Source organism: Sceloporus undulatus, chromosome 2, assembly GCF_019175285.1.
Source record: "Sceloporus undulatus isolate JIND9_A2432 ecotype Alabama chromosome 2, SceUnd_v1.1, whole genome shotgun sequence".
In the NCBI taxonomy this organism is placed as follows: domain Eukaryota; kingdom Metazoa; phylum Chordata; class Lepidosauria; order Squamata; family Phrynosomatidae; genus Sceloporus; species Sceloporus undulatus.
In genome coordinates this window covers 198269014-198285510 of record NC_056523.1, presented here as the reverse complement: position 1 = coordinate 198285510, position 16497 = coordinate 198269014, and the positions used below count along the sequence as shown (strand labels likewise).

Genomic DNA, 16497 nt, shown 5'->3' with positions numbered 1-16497 from the left:
AGCAGAAATACCCTCAGCCCAGAGAGTCCTCCTTCCAAATACACCAGGGTAGGGTGAGGTTCCACATAATCTTTTAGATCTTATGCAAAATGTAGAATTAAGGTAGAGAATGCTTTTTAATCTGAGTGCTGACTCCTTCATAGGTGACCTTCCAAGGACAGCTTGCCAGCAGTAAACTGGGCTGTAATCCATTATAGTTAGGGTCACCCCATTTCTCTTCTCACTCCTCTGCCACATGTTTTTCAATCTGCTACATTTACACCTGGCTTGCCTATATTAATCCACATATCTACACATCACCCATACAAATACATCCACATGCACACACCCCATTTACACAGTCCTCCAAACATATCTCTTTCCCCTTAATCTTCACTTCCTTGTTCTCTTCTCTCTTCCCCATCTCTTCTCCATTCTCTCTTGCTTTATCTCCCCTTCACTTCCAGACACATGCCAAACAGGTTTAGAACCAAAATGCTAACAAGTTTCCTACCATATTTACACCCCTTAGCCCATTTTGAAAAGTCTATATAACACTTTTTATTCCTTTTTTGCACTCTATAAGCTATGGTAAGGTCGTTAATGAAAAACTGTATCTAACTCTATGAGAACTCTATTCTATGCAAACTATCATAAACTGCCTAAACACTGATTTGGTCTGTACTGCCAGATAGTTAAGCATTAAAGAAAGCATTTCTTTTTCCACTTTTCCACTTTTTTCTTTCACAGATTTGATTATTTACACTTTTGATTCATATGTTCTCTGTAGGAATCCCTAGGTCCTCCAGCACAACTCTGGCAGAAGCTGACCATAGAGTTGTGCTGGAGAACCTAGAAATTCCTAGAGAAAACATTTCTCTAGGCATTTGTAGGTCTTCCAGCATGAGTCTATGATCAACTTCTGGCAAAAGTTGACCATAGAGTTGAACCGGAGAACCTGGAGATTATTGAAGAGGTGTTCTCTTAGGTAAAAAGTATAGTGTTGTTTTTATCTGCAGTTTTTCCACATTGATGGGGTCCTTCACCCCTAACCCCAGCAAATGTGGTGGGACCACTGTATGTGGTTAATCCTTCAAGAGGTCACTGCATCACAATGATACATTCTGGGACAAAGATAACTGATCACATAAAGACAAGAACAAGAATGATGTGTTCATTGGTTCTTATTTTAGCATATTTTTCAGACACATGTTAGTTCTATCTTTTCATTTATTAATGTATATTCTACTATCAATTTCCCCCCCCCTTTGGATAGTTTTTTATACAATAATTATTATTACAGAAACTTATTCTATGGTATAAGTACACTAATCCATACATTTCAAAAATTATTCATACATTTTAACAATTGTAATTAATTGTGTCTCTTTAAATATACATGTAATTATTTTTCTTTAACATTAAAAATTACATTTAGAAACTTACTGGCAGAAGCATCCCAAAATTTTACTGATCCATCTGCATGACTTGAAAAAAATAAATAAAAGTAAATTTAAAAATGGAAGTATACTGTTGTTATTGTGAACAATCTCAAATGTTTTATTTGTAAGACTGTAGAATTCCAATACGCGCCTAATAATTTGAACACACAAAGAAGAACAGTCCAAATTTGTAAAATACAGATGTGAGATAGGAACTGGACTCATTCAAATGACCATTTGAACAAATCTTCATAGACAGGGAAGGTGTCTAGCAAATAAAGTGTTTTTAGTGGGAGAAAGGAAAGGTGGGGAGGACATCAATGCAAGCTACCCCAGAATACACCCCTGCGCAGGGCTTAGCTACCTTCTGTTGGAAGTAGGTTTATATGTGTGTATTTTAGTACATCAATAGTGGGCTGGGGACTAGGCCTTAAGAACCTCAAGCAAAGAAGGCACAGATTAGCAGCTTGACTGAAAGCTTGGTCTGAGAAGAACAGAAGTGCTTATGCAACCTCTCCAAGGCCCACAAAACTTGGAGGGAGCCGTAATGTACCAAAGAAAACAGGGAACTGGAATATTGTATGGGGCTGGGAAGCGATTTCTTCCCCTGTTTATTTAATCACTTGAAAAATATATAATTTTGCCAATTCCCATTTGCTGCTTCACATATTACACAAATTACACTATATAAATCAGAAAGTATAGGTAAAACAGCCTTGTTATGTACTAACCATTATGTACTAAATTTAATATAATTTTTTGATGTTGTTGGACCACAACTCCCATCAGCTATAGCAGCGAGGGCTCATGGGATTTGCAGTCTGACAATTCTGAGAGTTGTAGCATTGTGAGACATGTAGCCTTCTCTGTCAGAGAGCTCTGATATCCCAACAAACTACAGTTCCCAGAATTCCACAGCTTTCAACTGTGGCAGTTAAGGTGATGTCAACTTGGATTACTTGTGTATTGCAGATGCAGCCTATGTTTCAAATGAGAGCTAGCAAGAGAAGTTTGCACAATAAATTTCCAGGGGTGGGCCATCTTAATAGATTGATCACTGCCAAAATAACTAGTGTTTTATAATAATACCTTCCTTACCCTGTAATAATTATTTCAGGATATGTCTGTGCACCCAGGTTCCATGCTCCACCACTGACTGGCCACTCCTAAATAAAAGGGGAACAGTTACATTATGTAAGTTATATTATACAGTTACATAATACAAGTAGCATACTGAAATACATTTTATTTTTATAAATTCTTCTCTCAGCTCCATAGATATGACAGAAACATGGACAAAATATTATGTATATATTAAGCAATGAAAATACATATTGGCATCCTATATAGCACCAACCTGCAGAGTAAATTCTCTACATCTCAGGTTAATAGAGTATCCTTGCCACAATGTTTCAATTTCCAACACAGCAGCCCTGTATTCTAGTCTAGAGCCAATCGCCGTCAACATTTTTATTAACGTCTTAGTTGACAGGGTGGAGGGAAACCTTATCAAGTTTGCAGATGACAAAGAACTGCGAGAGGAGGCTAGCGCATAGGAAGATAGGGACAGAATTCAAAAAGACCTAGTTGAACTAGAAAATTGAGCAGAAATTAATATACTGAAATTCAGTAGAGACAAATGAAAAATTCTACATTTAGGCCACAAAAAACAAATACACAGGCATAGGATGGGGAATATTTGGCTCAGCAGTACTACATGTGAAAAGGATCTTGGGATTATTGTTGACGATAAGCTAAACATAACACAACAGTATAATGCTGCAGCAAAGAAGGCAAGTTCTAGTTTAGCTTGTATTGATAAAACCATAGTTTCCAGATCAAAGGAAGTAATAGTTCCGCTATATTCTGCACAAGTCAGAACTCATCTGGTGTGGTCAGCTCTCAGCTCCTCCTTTTAAGAAAGATACATGCAAGTTAGAATGGGTTCAGGGAATGGCAAATACAAGAGGAAAGGTTCAAGGAGTTAGTCATCTTCAGCTTGGAGAAGAGAAGAGTGAGGTGGGAAAATAATCCCACTCTTTAAATACCTCAAGGGCTGCCACAGAAAGGAGGAGGCAGGCGTGTTCCCTGCTGCCACAGAAGGGAAGACCAGGTCTAATTGTTTGAAGTTACAGGAGAGCAGATTTCAACTGAACATTAGAAGGAACATCTTGATCGAAAGAGTGATTTGGCAAGGGAACTAACTGCGCAGAGGTGGTGGGGTGTCTTTCTCTGGATGTCTTCAAAAAGAGACTGAACAGCTACCTGCTGCGATGCTTTAACTGAAGATCCTGCATTAAGCAGGAGGTTAGACTCAATGACCCATGAGGGCTCTTTCAACACTATAATTCCATGACTCTCTGGAATGTCACACTGTTGTTCTCTATCTAAGAAGGCATGTCTCCACTCACAAAGTTTCCAGTTCTATCAAATAAGAACACAATAAATGTGAAGATGGGTATTAATTATCTGTGATCCAAAGCTCCCTTTCCCAGCCAATGGGGAAAATGGCATGTAGAAAAACAGCAATATCAGGAATCAGGGAACAGTAAGTGGGATTCTGCCAGCTTCAGAGGCTGCACAGGAAACAACTGAGTGGAGGATCTTGTGCATTACAGCAGAGAATGGAAACTGTTATGGGACTGGGAGGCAATTTTGGGAATTCTCTGCAGCTGCACAGACTGCCAGAAAGGCATAAATGTGAGTGAGGGGACCCCAAGGTGGCTAGAGGTCTATTTCTGTTTTTGGGAGAGAGGAATAGACTTTAGTTATTCAATTTCATCTTGAAGGCCATTACTAGCATTTAAAAAAATTGTTTTTGTCCTAAAGCAAGCTTCATTGTCTGAAGTAGCCTTTAAATGACAAACTATGCCCCTGGAGTTTTCTGAAGCGTACTTGATTATTTTAAGGAAATCTGGGGAGTTAAGGAGGTGGGAAAGGATAGGGTTCGGGGGGGGGTATGCTGTCCACAAACTGCAAAGTTCTAATCCTTGCTCAACACCAAAAAGGAACATACAGTACTCCTTGATCGATAGTCTGTCATTGTCCAGCCTGGAGGGAGTGAGGGGGCAGGCCCAACGCCATCAGGACTGCCCTCAAGAGAAAGAGCCCTCCCTCCATGGCAACTGTCATCGTCCAGCCTGGAGGGAGTGAGGGGGTGGGAAGGGGCTAATTTTGAATTTTTATTGCTGTAACCCACCCAGATTCCTTGTGATTGGGCAGGCTATAACTAAACAAAATAGTATACAGCAAGCCCTTGTTATCTGCTGAGGTTTGGTTCCAGATATCTCTCATGGATACCAAAATCTGTGGATGCTCAAGTCCCATTAAATACAATGAATAGTAAAATGGTGACACTTATATCAAAATCAATGTTTGCTTTTGGAATATATATTATGCATGCTTGAATCCATGGAAATCCAAGTATAAGTTACAGCTAGAGTAAACCCACTAAATCAATGGGAATTTCATAAGCATTAACTTACCAGGTTTCCATTGATTCAAAGTGTCTACTGTAGCTGAGACTAACATTTGGATTTAGCACATTAAGAATAAACAATAAATAAACCATTAATAATCTTACTACTTCTGATTCAATGAATGTTTCCTAACTGGTTTTTTTTACCTTACTGCTGTATCCTTGCTTCTTATGTTTAGCGCCTACAGAATATAGCACAGGAATCAATTCTGGAGGACAGTCAGCAAAATATTGTGTGCAGGTAACTGGCGATTCATGAATGTCCATGGGATAAGGATTTTCAAAAATTGGAAAACTAATTGAGAAAGATATTTTGTGGTATTAGCATATTACTGTATTTATATAGACATTTATGCAACAAATCAAGTTAAAATATAACTTACCACAAGCAATGAGTGTTATTTATATTCTTGAAATTCTTGAAATATATATTCTTGGAATTTATATTCTTGATAGTTTTAAAAATTTCAGGTGTACCACTTTTGTTTGAAACAAACCTCATAATATAAAATAGAAAACCCATAGTTTCAAATACTTCCAATTTAAAAATGATTTCACATGAGAAGTGTAGCTAGTGCAACAGTCATACTTTTTTTATTGTGCTCTGTGAATAATGATTTCTGGGGAATGATGTCAGTTCTCTGTTAATTATTTCAACTCTTGCCAGTTCTTAAAGATGACATAAACCTGTTCACATTGGGAAAAGGCCAACCAGACTTTGTTTAAATGTCTCCAGCAACTGAGATGATGGAAGGTTAATTTGTACAAAAAATCCCTGCACACAAATTTCAAGGAGAAGGATTCTACATAGTTGTTTTATAGGTGCAGAGAAGTAGAATTTTGTTGTTGCTATTGTTGCTTGCTGCAACATTCCATCATGTAAGACTTCCCCAGGGAGTCTCAACTTAGTTGTATAGCCCACACACAGGCTTACCACTTCAGTAAGAGCTAGGCCCTCTGATCACTTTGATTACTTCAACTTTATGAGTGTTTTAATATTTTAAGCGGATTGTACTGGTATTTTTCTGTAATTCATCTTGTAAACCGTCTTAGGTTTGGACCAAATAACAGAGTGTAATTACTGATGAACTAAATAATTTCTGCCGCATAACTATAATCCCTTGGTGTCTTGAGATCCATAAAAATTAATCAGATTTTAAAGTGGTGGGTAGAACTGAATCAGTACATTAATCTTCTGAAACTTTAATCCCCAAATAACATTTCCTCCCTACCATAATCTATTTCAGTCAGTAGAAATGAAAACAAAAGAAAAAAAGCCACCGGAAGAGTGCGCTAATCCCAGGCAGCTAAAGCTATACTACAAGTTTAAACATGGATTTTACTCTGCACTGATGGTCATTAAATATACTTATTTTTAATAGATTTTGGATTTGATTTGTTCATGATATTCTATACACCCCAATTTGATTAAAAGGGGGGGAAATTGGTCTCCCCCCCTAATTATTAAGTGGTACTGCCATAAGGAATTTATACTTACTGGCTTTGAGTCAGGTCAACGACAATGAGATCTTTTTCCAACAGTATAACTACTGCATAGGGTTCTTGAATCTCTAGGAATCGAGAATAAGGACCAATATTACTGAACTAGACCATTAAATAAAAACATATTATATAGTAGGGGTGTGCAGTTTTATATTATTTGTTTGCAGAGAAGTGAACAAGTAATTTAATCAACTTTTGCCTGATGCAAGGCCATTTTGAAAAGTGAAGAATTTTTAAAGAGTTCTCCCTCTCATCTTTTTCCTGTCCTCCCCACCATACAGAGGCCTGGGACTGGGGAGTGAGGATTATGGAGGCTGTTGCCTTTGACAATCTTTTTTGGGGTTTTTTTTTTTTTTTTTTTGCTACTTCTTCTTCTCTATGGACTGCCAGGAAGATGATGGACAGCAGAGCAAGGATTGTGGAGGCTACAGCCTTTGATAATCCTTGCTCAGACCAACTTTCCACATGACATGGGAGAGCAACTGAGGTTCATGGAGATGATAGCCTTTGATGAGCCTTGCTCAGTTCCCCATGGAGGGGAGGGAATTATTTATTTTTTTATACCCTGCTTTCCTCCCAAACCAGAATTCAAAGTGGCTTACAGTAGAAAACATATAAAGGTGATACATTAAAGTAGCATTAAATTATTACAATATTAAAACAGATGGCTCGTTAAAAGAATAAAATACAGTTTAAAAAGTGTACATTTAAAAGTGTACACTGTACACTTTAAAACAATACAACACCTCAGCCCATTCTTGAAAGATGTTGTTTTAAAAGCCTGTCTGAATAAAAAGGTTTTCGCCTGTCGATGGAAAGGTAACAAGGAGGAAACCATCCTGGCCTCCCTGGGAACGAAACTCCAGAGCCTATGGGGCAGGTGCAAAGAAGGCCCTCTCTTGTGTCTCCAACATCTGTGTTTGCAATGGTGACAGGACTGAGAGAAGGGTCTCTCAAGATGATCTCAGAGCCCAGGCTGGTTCACACAGGGAGATATGGTCTGCCAAACAGCCTGGACCTGAGCCAGGTTCAGAAGCCAAGCAAAGTGGATTTTGGAGGCTATAGCCTTCCACAATCCAGGCTCGGCTCCCCATTCTGATGTTGTGGGTGAGAACAGGACAGCCTAGAGAGAATTGTCCTGCTATCTGCAACAATCCTTCTTGATCAGGTACCACTAACTGACCACTGGATCTTGCTGCGGGGGGAGATAGGAAATGGGCTGGGGATGGATGGAGTATCCTTGAGTCTATTTGAGGACTGTGGGGGAAAATGATAAAAATGTTTGAAGAGGATTCTCCTTGAGAAGTCCCTTTCTTGGATTTTTTGCCATCCACTTTTCAGATATCTTTTTATCCCTATTAGATAACCGTAGTTCTGAATAGTCTCAAAAGGAAAGACTTTGAGCAGAAACCTGAACAGTAACCTTCTAAACTGGGAAACATCATATTTAATTGCATTTCTACCGATATGGACAGGCGTCTGCAGCAACAAGCTTAAAGACTGCTGCTTGAGATTTAAAAAAAGAAATCAATTTCCTGCCTATCTTGTTATTAGAAAGATGAAGTAGTTCAAGCTGTTAAGCCTGCCTGGAACACTGATGAAACTGCCTGGAACTTGTGTCATTTTGATAATACAGTACATTTAATGCCATGTTCCACAAGAGTGTCTTCTTATAAATATAGCTTTAACCTTTAATTAGTATGAGAATGTACAATCTGTTCTGGGACCAGGGATGAAATAGAAATTCACTGGGTTCATATTCCTTATGAAAATATCCATTTCACACTTCTCAACACTGGCAGTAAGATGAAGCTTACCTTCCTTTGGAAATCTATTTCTGAGACTTATAAAGCATTTTGGTGACAATAAAGGTACACAAAACCATCATTTGAAAACATAAATAAAAATGTATGCAGACCTGATTTAGTCAATGAAACATTGATTGCTTCTTTGGAAGTGGGTTTATATCCATGAAAGCTCATGCCAAAATAAAAATACATCCCTTTTCCTCCCACTTCTGATCCCTTCCTCCTTTCAATGGAACACATGCAAAACTGCGGAGTTTAGAAAAATGTACAAAAATTGTACTATATAGACACAAATTTCCATATAGGAAGAAAAAAACAGGCCCAAAACCAAGTCAAGAATTTAGATGGGAACAGAACTCCTTTGGGATTCTGAAAAACATAATCAAAATAAGCCTGAAAGATTTTCACATCGCTGTCTGAGAATATGGTGCTGCAACAGCATTTACAAAACAATCAACAAAAATGAGAAACACTTCTGCTTGGAATATACATCCTGCTATGGTATGTATGAAACAGAGATGTTGTTGTTATTGTTGTTGTTGTTCATAACCTCTCCATTCCACACAGAGGCATAGCTTAGTGCTCAGGGGACCAAAGGCAAGCAGAGCACAATACTTTGGTCTGCTTGTTACATTAGGAGTACAAATGCAGCATTTGGTGTCAAACCAGTGACTCAGGTTTTAACACTCACTCACCATTTGGGTATGGAGTTTCACAGAGTGTTAAAAAGTCAACAATGGGGTGATCCATTTCAAGCACTGTAATTGCTTTTCCATGCATGATCGTCAGACTTGGTCTCCGCCAAGGTTTGTCATAAGAAAGTCCACCAGAAAAAATTATAAAAGGTTCACTGTATTGGAAAAATAATAACAAAGCGGATGTATTTACTGTCACTCCAAAGATGTTTGCAAGCTGGAAAAAAGGAAAACTACTATATTTTAAAGACTTTCATTGACATTCATAGCATCTTGAACTGAAAACACTGAATTCCTATTTAAATAGGAATTAAAGAAGTTGCATGAATCAGATTACTGAATAAATCTTTTCCTTCCATGGCTGGAAATTAATGGGATACATAAATTCATGGGATAAAGAGTCCACAGAATAAAGGTTAACAACCTTTGTCTGAGAAAGTATCATGTCAGGGTGATCTTATCACTTGTTCTTTCATTCATTCACTAGAGCTTTTTCTTCCCAGAGACAAATATTTCCCCAAAACACAGCAATAGAAGCTGACATTATAAACAATCACAAAAATAACAAAACATAATATTAATAGCAATAAGATCCACAGCAAATAAGAAAAAGCTGGGAACTACCATTGGTGTGATCCTCTTCAGCAACTAGATGTTGTATCTCAGAAGATATGGGAAGCAGAACAATCTCAGATCGGTATCGAAGAGTACAGTTAACAAATATCTGGGCAATCTAGTTTCCCCTAACAAATCAGTTTTCTAAGAGTAAGAAGTTGGTTTGTACTGTTGTTCTCATGAGCCACATCCTCACTCTAAAGTGGTATAATCCAGATACAGTTTCACAACCTCAAGGATGGTGTAGATGATGATGATGATAATACTTATCATCATCCTGCCTTTTAAGTGACTTACAACTTTTTAAAAATGTAGTTAAAAATTCACAAAATGCAAATATTAAAATGTGATTAAATTATTTTAAAAAATAAAATAAAACCAGTTAAAAAGAAGAACAATTTTAAAAAAATCCCAGCACAACCAAGTAGCAAATCCAGCACATTATACAAGCTTTCTACCATCTAAACAGTCAGTTCTCAAACACCTGTCAAAGCAAGCTTTTCTTCCGCCATTTACAGAAAGAAAATAGGGAGGGTGCCAGTCTAACTTCTCTGGAAAGAGAATGCCAGAGCCTGGGGCCACCTGCTGAGAAGGCCCTGGTTACCATGTTCCCACCAGATGTACCAGTCAGTGTGGTGGGACAGAGAGAAGGGCCTGCCAGGAGGTTTATAAGGAAGAATATGGTCCTTCAAATAACCTGGACTTGAGCCACATAGGGCTTCATAGGTCAAAACCAGCACTATGAATTTGTGCCCAGAAATGGACCAGCAGCCAGTGGAGCTGCATGTTCCCTATCGCCAGAGACTACAGAACTAGGCTAGTGAGAGCCCAGAGCCCCTAGTCGAAACCTATGCCTCCTTCCACTACACCACAGAAACCTAGTCATTTTCACTAATATGTGTGGGCTTCTCTTTTTAAAAACTAGCAATCCCCCCCCCCCCCCCCCCCCGCTATACCCTTTTCTTGTGGGCTCTGAGTGAAAAATACTCTTTTGACCTACTAATTAAAAGTATCATAAAAATTTTGAACAGACAAATGCCTTGTCTGCACTGGCCAGGGCAGCTGCCCCAACCTGCCCCTATTACCGTATATACTCAACTATAAGTCGACCTCATGTACACGTTGAGGTCAGGTTTGGGGGCCAAAATTATGGATTCTGCCATGACCTATGAATAGGTCGAGGGTAAAACTTGGAGGCTCCTTCAGTGTGTGTATGTGTGCATATGGCAAAAGAAACTCTCATTGAGGCTTTTTGCTTCATTGTTTCAGGTTTTGTTTCAGCCAGACACACAGGCGCGAGAGGACTCTTAAACAAACAGCAGTATCAATCAATCACCCAGGACTCTTTCTGCTTGGCTCTAGAAAGAAATAAACTCCTCTCTGCACTGCATGGGGAAATCTGAAAGAGCTGCTATTACCATATTACCACATTACCATAGTGACCCATAAATATGTCGACCTGGGATTTTGGCATCAATTTTGGGCATAAATGTTTAGACTTATAGATGAGTATATACGGTACCTCACCCTCCATTTCCGTACTGCACCACGGCAGCTGTTAACACACTTCTGAGGTCAGAGGAGGTGCCTGGCAATGGTTGTGTGCTGAGTGCCTCATTCTAACCTCAGAACACATTACCAACATTAGCGGTGGATGCACTGGGCAGCCCATAGGACACCCATGCAGACATCGACTGGGGTATGGAAACAGAGGGCTCTGAATCTACCCAGAATATCATTGTTTTAACTTTGTTATGCCCTGGTTCTAGTGTGGAACAGGAGGACACCAGAATGGCAGAGTGGGGGAATGGACCTTTTGGCTGTGCAGACAAGGCCAGGGAGAGAGTGATTAACATAATGATAAAAACGTATCTACACAAATTTTACAGAAACTAGGCAGCACAGAATGATTATTTTCATCGCTTTCATATGGCAAATAAAGCAACTTACCTGTTTTTACAGGTCTTGTACTCCACTTTAAGAATTGGCTTACAAGATTCTGTTTTTTTCCCATCTCGTTGAATCTTACCTGTGGAAAGATAGACCTATACATTTATATAGAAAAGACAATCTTATTCTCCTTTAAGGCTGGTGCTTTTGAAAATAATATACTGTATACACTCATATATAAGTCTAGAAATTTTTGGATCAAAATATTGCCCCAAAACCCTGGGTCGACTTATCTACGGGTTAATCTAAGTACTGTACTTTAACACTTATTTAAAAAAGAAGAAGAAGAAGAAGAAAAAGAAGAAGAAGAAGAAGAGTGGCAAAAGGAAAAAGTTTAGTCCATTCTGGGAACAACTAAAAGCAGCACCAACCCCCTCTATTCTCTCTGCCACAGTGTTGTATTTGACCTTTTTGAATGCCTGGATGGGAAAATGGCAGTGGTGGTAGTAAGAGCACTAAAAGGGATCAGGTTTTGAAGGGTATGAATGTCATTTATGCATGATTGTCAGCTTTTTTGAGATAAAATCAGCCAAAGTTATCACATTAAAGTGAAAGGTTACAATCACTGCTAATGTCGTTGCTATCTTTTTTGCGTTGCCTTTTCATTCTTTTTGACATGTGCATATTTTCTTAACCCTGCCCACATCTGGTTGCATACTGCATAGTCACCATATTCCCTCCTCATCCATCCAGCCTTTAGGGTGAGCACAAACAGTTATGTCTGTTAGGATTTTGTACATTCTTTAGCATCGTTTTCCTTTGCTTCATCTTTTACATCCTTTGGTATATGCTCCTACGTTTCACTCTCAACTTATCCAGTGGTCATATCAAAAGAAATAATTTTAGTCCCCAAACCTACTCTTGATTTATATAAGGGATCAACTTATAGTTGAGTATATATGGTAATTAGTTCAGTGATCAAGAACCACAGAGAAAACAAATGTTTAGCTATTATATGTAATGGCAGTAATCTTTTGCACTACACATTATCTATAGATTTGAACCATTCAGTAATACAATCTTATCTTCCTCTTGTAACCTAAAGGAAACCTAGGGAAGAACTGATCATTATGTCACTACACCCGCTGTGTTGCTGGAGGCGACAGCCATCTCTCTAAAGCAACTATAGCCACTTCAAAAGTCACTTTTACTCTCAACTTTTACTCTCACTTTTGTTTTCAACTATGGCAGTAAACTGCATGTTTCCTAGAGTGCGTAGGTGCAATGTATTTCTCAACAGTTTTCATCAAATCACCAAATGATTCTTTACAGTCAATTAGTTTCTTATTCTTCTCCTTAGCCAAAGGGGATTCCAGTATCTGACCAACATCAGAGCCCTGGATCTTGCAGTACCTAGCATCCTTTAGGGAGAGGAACCTCATCCACAAAACAATGGCCATTCACATGGCAACAATCTACTTATTTAACAAGGCCTATGGATTTCCAAATCCCTTTCTGACTTGGAAGGCCTTAGAGGGCTGGTGTAGGCCCTTCGTCAGTCAAACCCCAAGGAGCTAATTTAGTTTCATTCACTGTCCAGAATTATTAGAATTCTGCCCAAGGTTATCTGCTATTTTGTTGTGGGGTTAGAAGCTATGCTGTTCTCAGGTTGGTATTTTTTGGAGGAGTTTAAGGGTGAATGAATTGACTGTGGCTGAATCTACGCTACAGAATTAATGCAATTTGATGTCACTTTGTCATGGCTCTATTGTATAGAATCCTGAGCTTTGTAGTTTGTTGTGGCACCACAGAACTCTGACAGGGAAGGGTAAATATCTCACAAAACTACAAATCCCAGAATACCATAGCACTGAGCCATAGCAGTTAGTGGTGTAAAACTGCATTATTTCTGTATTGCAGATTGAGCCTGTGTCAGCTAAATGCGATCACTCTTGGTGAGCAATAAATTTGTGCAATGTCTTGCTATGACCCTTAAAGGTCCACCTTATTGCCAGGTAGTCATAGAATGATCAAAGCAGTTGGCATGTCTACATTCACTTCAAGGCCTACCTGTGCCCAATTTGAACTTTCATAATTGTATGCCTTGGCTAGTTCCTTTCTAATGAATATGACTTGCGTGCTAGATCATTCTCTCAGGCAGCATGGTTCAATGGAACAGAGAACAGTTAACTCAGTTAACTCCTTCCTAAACAAAACACCACCAGACAATCAAATTCCCTAGGGTGAAACTGAGGGGAATTGAAGTCATAATTAAGGGACAAACACTGCAGCCTGGCCTGCACTCTCATTGACTGTATTGGGTATGAGCAACACTTTATGCATCTTACCATGTGGAATGATTATCTGGAAAGGCCTACTGGGACTTTTTAGATTCCAAAAAGTCAAACTTCCATCAGAATGGCTGCACATAAACTGCTTCCCTTCATTGTGCCATCCAATAGAATGAATAGCCTAAAAGAAATTGTAGTAATAAATGAAGCACACTTTATATAAGTGACACTTGGCTAACATTTAATAAATCAATAAAGCTATTATCTCTTGTGTCTCTTACTATCTTTCTGAGAGTAAGCAAAGCTAAGAACATTTTCCTCTGTCCTTTAAACTTATCATCATCTAGCTCTAAAGCAGAGGAAGGCAGCTTCCAGGAGCATGCGTTGTATCGCCCAGAACTCCTAGGAAGCCCTCCTTAAGAGACTGGATCTGCTGTTGCATTAACAGCAAAACTTGCCACATTTTTACAGGTAAACAACACACACAGTGTACCTAGTTTTGTAAGATGGATTGTACTTCCTGGAAGCTTTCAGTAATATGATTCCCCTTCAGAAAGGTGCACAGCTCCCATGCGTCTGGTTTATAATGTGAAGACTGCTGATATTGACTATTCTACCATGGTAAATGCCTATTCTAGAACTCTTGTTTATGAGAATATGTATTAATTTCATTTTTAATATTCCACTTCAAACTAATTTTTCAAAGTGATTTTCATTGAAAATAAAAATACTATAACAATGTAATAGCCCTGTGAAATAGCCCCTTCCATTTCTAATTGTTGATCCAGCACTCCATGGGACTTAGAGGGTCACATTTCCCCTGCACCCTGCCTAACCTTTTAGCTAAAAAATGCCCACATGCTTTCCAGGGGATTTGGGAAGCAATTCCACTTTTTACCTGTCTTGGGCCATATTAGGTACAGGACAACTTTTGAAAAAACACATCATAAATCCAGTTCTCTTCCTGTTTGTTTTAGCCCAAGTGAACAAAAGTGTGGCCATTTTGAAGCAAGCTTCATCTCCCCCTCCCCCCCAAAAAAGTTGCTATGGGTTATGAGGATCTTAGAAAGAATCTTGTGGCTCATATGCAGCCTATGAGCCAATCTTTGCTCACCCCTGCTTTAAGATAACTAGACTAACTTTAACAAAACCTCCCTCTATACCAGCGATTCCCAAAGTGGGTGGTACTTCCCCAGGGCAATGGAAAGATCCAGGGGGCAGTGAGGAAAAAAGGGATGGATTGGGACTTCAAAGTATTAGCACACAAGAAAGACATGGGGAATGAGTGGCCTTTTGGACCATGGAGGAGATGAGGGTTGCATGAAACATCTCTTTTAAGGTCCCTGAAAACCACTGCACAGCCTTGTTGATTGCTTTGTGCGATGGTATCTTCCACTCTTCATCTGCCTGAGCAAGTTACTACAGCCTAGCACATGTGCCATGGATGGTTGATGTGACCGTGGTTTGTTTCTAGGGTGACCCATATTCTGTAACTACCTCAAATGGCATAACTGAGACAACCCCCCCCCATTGTTTTATACATTGCTCTCTTCCCTTACGTGGGGGGATCCGTTCCGCCGCCTGCCCCCTGCATAAGGGGGAAATTGTGTATCCTCACACCCCATTGAAAATAATGGGGATGCATGCACGTGGTGCGTGTGCCATTCATTAAGATTGTCCCACAGCTTCAGCGTATGCTGAAAGCCGCAGAAGTGAAGCCCACATATGGCGCAGGCTCACTGTATATGGTAGAAACCAGACATTGTTAACCACATGTAATTTTCAAAACATCTACATGAATCATGCTTTTAGAGAAAGCAGAAGTAGCTTACCTCATCATAGTATACTCTTAAATCTGCTCTTTTAGATCTCAAGTCCCAGAGTACTACAGTCCCATTTTCATAGCCCATTAACAGCTGAGGACAAAAAAAAGCCAAACAGACCAGGTTATTACATCTGGGTCTTTTTTAAACATTCTTTTAAACATGTATGCCTGAATCCGTGTATTAAAAATCCGTGTATAAGAAGGGCTGACTCTATTTGCAAAGAAAATCAGTCATCATTTAAGCAGAGGTTTAGACAACAGTTTAAACTACTGTAATCCATTTAAAACAGCTAGTAGAAATATTTACTGTGTCATTTTCTTCCATAAAATTCAACAGAAGCTTAGTACTTGACTTCAACTGGAGTAATATGGCTTCCTATGCTAATATAATTTGCTTGAGTTTTCCTTTACTTCTTATTCTGTTTTTCAAAAGTCCTGTGATACTTTCCTGCTTATTTTTCTCTTATTATAGTGTTTGCACAAGATAGCTCTGGAGACAAACAATACGGTTTTTCTCAGGGAGAGGAAGACAGCATTGTACAGCCCTTTCCCCATGTACTTAACACTGATGCTTTCCTTTCCTTTTCCACTCTTACTGTCTTCCTCAGCCTGATGCCCCTCCAGATGTGCCAGACAGCAATTCTCAGCATCATTACCAACATGGCCATTGTAGTCCAACACATCTAGAGGGCTCTGGTTTGGGGAAACAGCACTATTGTTACTTGCCTAATCTAGACCTGATGTTAAGTGTGTCTACATTTAATATGAAGGATTTTTTTTTAAAAAAAAACCTTTCATTTCTTGCTTCAGTCCCATGGAAAATACTACCCCTGAAGCCAGGATATGCTTTGGGAAGAAATACCCCATTGGCACAAATAAAGATTTCCTCCCAATAAAAATAGCATATTCTTTAGAGAACAGATATTCCTCAGAGGTGAAGCAGAGAAAGAAGCAGTTAAATTTCCTCCAGC

General features: G+C 39.0%; 1 protein-coding gene across 3 annotated transcripts in view; it reads right to left on the bottom strand.

Moving 5' to 3' along the window:
- STXBP5L (syntaxin binding protein 5L) overlaps nucleotides 1-16497 on the bottom strand; it is an 84301-nt gene that overhangs the window by 39027 nt on the left and 28777 nt on the right. For all 3 annotated transcript variants that reach the window (XM_042451401.1, XM_042451402.1, XM_042451403.1), the window contains 8 exons: nucleotides 15534-15617; nucleotides 13759-13882; nucleotides 11471-11549; nucleotides 8906-9060; nucleotides 6398-6470; nucleotides 5047-5194; nucleotides 2520-2587; nucleotides 1426-1466 (listed from right to left, as the gene is read on the bottom strand). In XM_042451401.1, the coding sequence (XP_042307335.1) occupies nucleotides 1426-1466; nucleotides 2520-2587; nucleotides 5047-5194; nucleotides 6398-6470; nucleotides 8906-9060; nucleotides 11471-11549; nucleotides 13759-13882; nucleotides 15534-15617 (772 nt within the window). The remainder of the gene's footprint in view (nucleotides 1-1425; nucleotides 1467-2519; nucleotides 2588-5046; nucleotides 5195-6397; nucleotides 6471-8905; nucleotides 9061-11470; nucleotides 11550-13758; nucleotides 13883-15533; nucleotides 15618-16497) is intronic.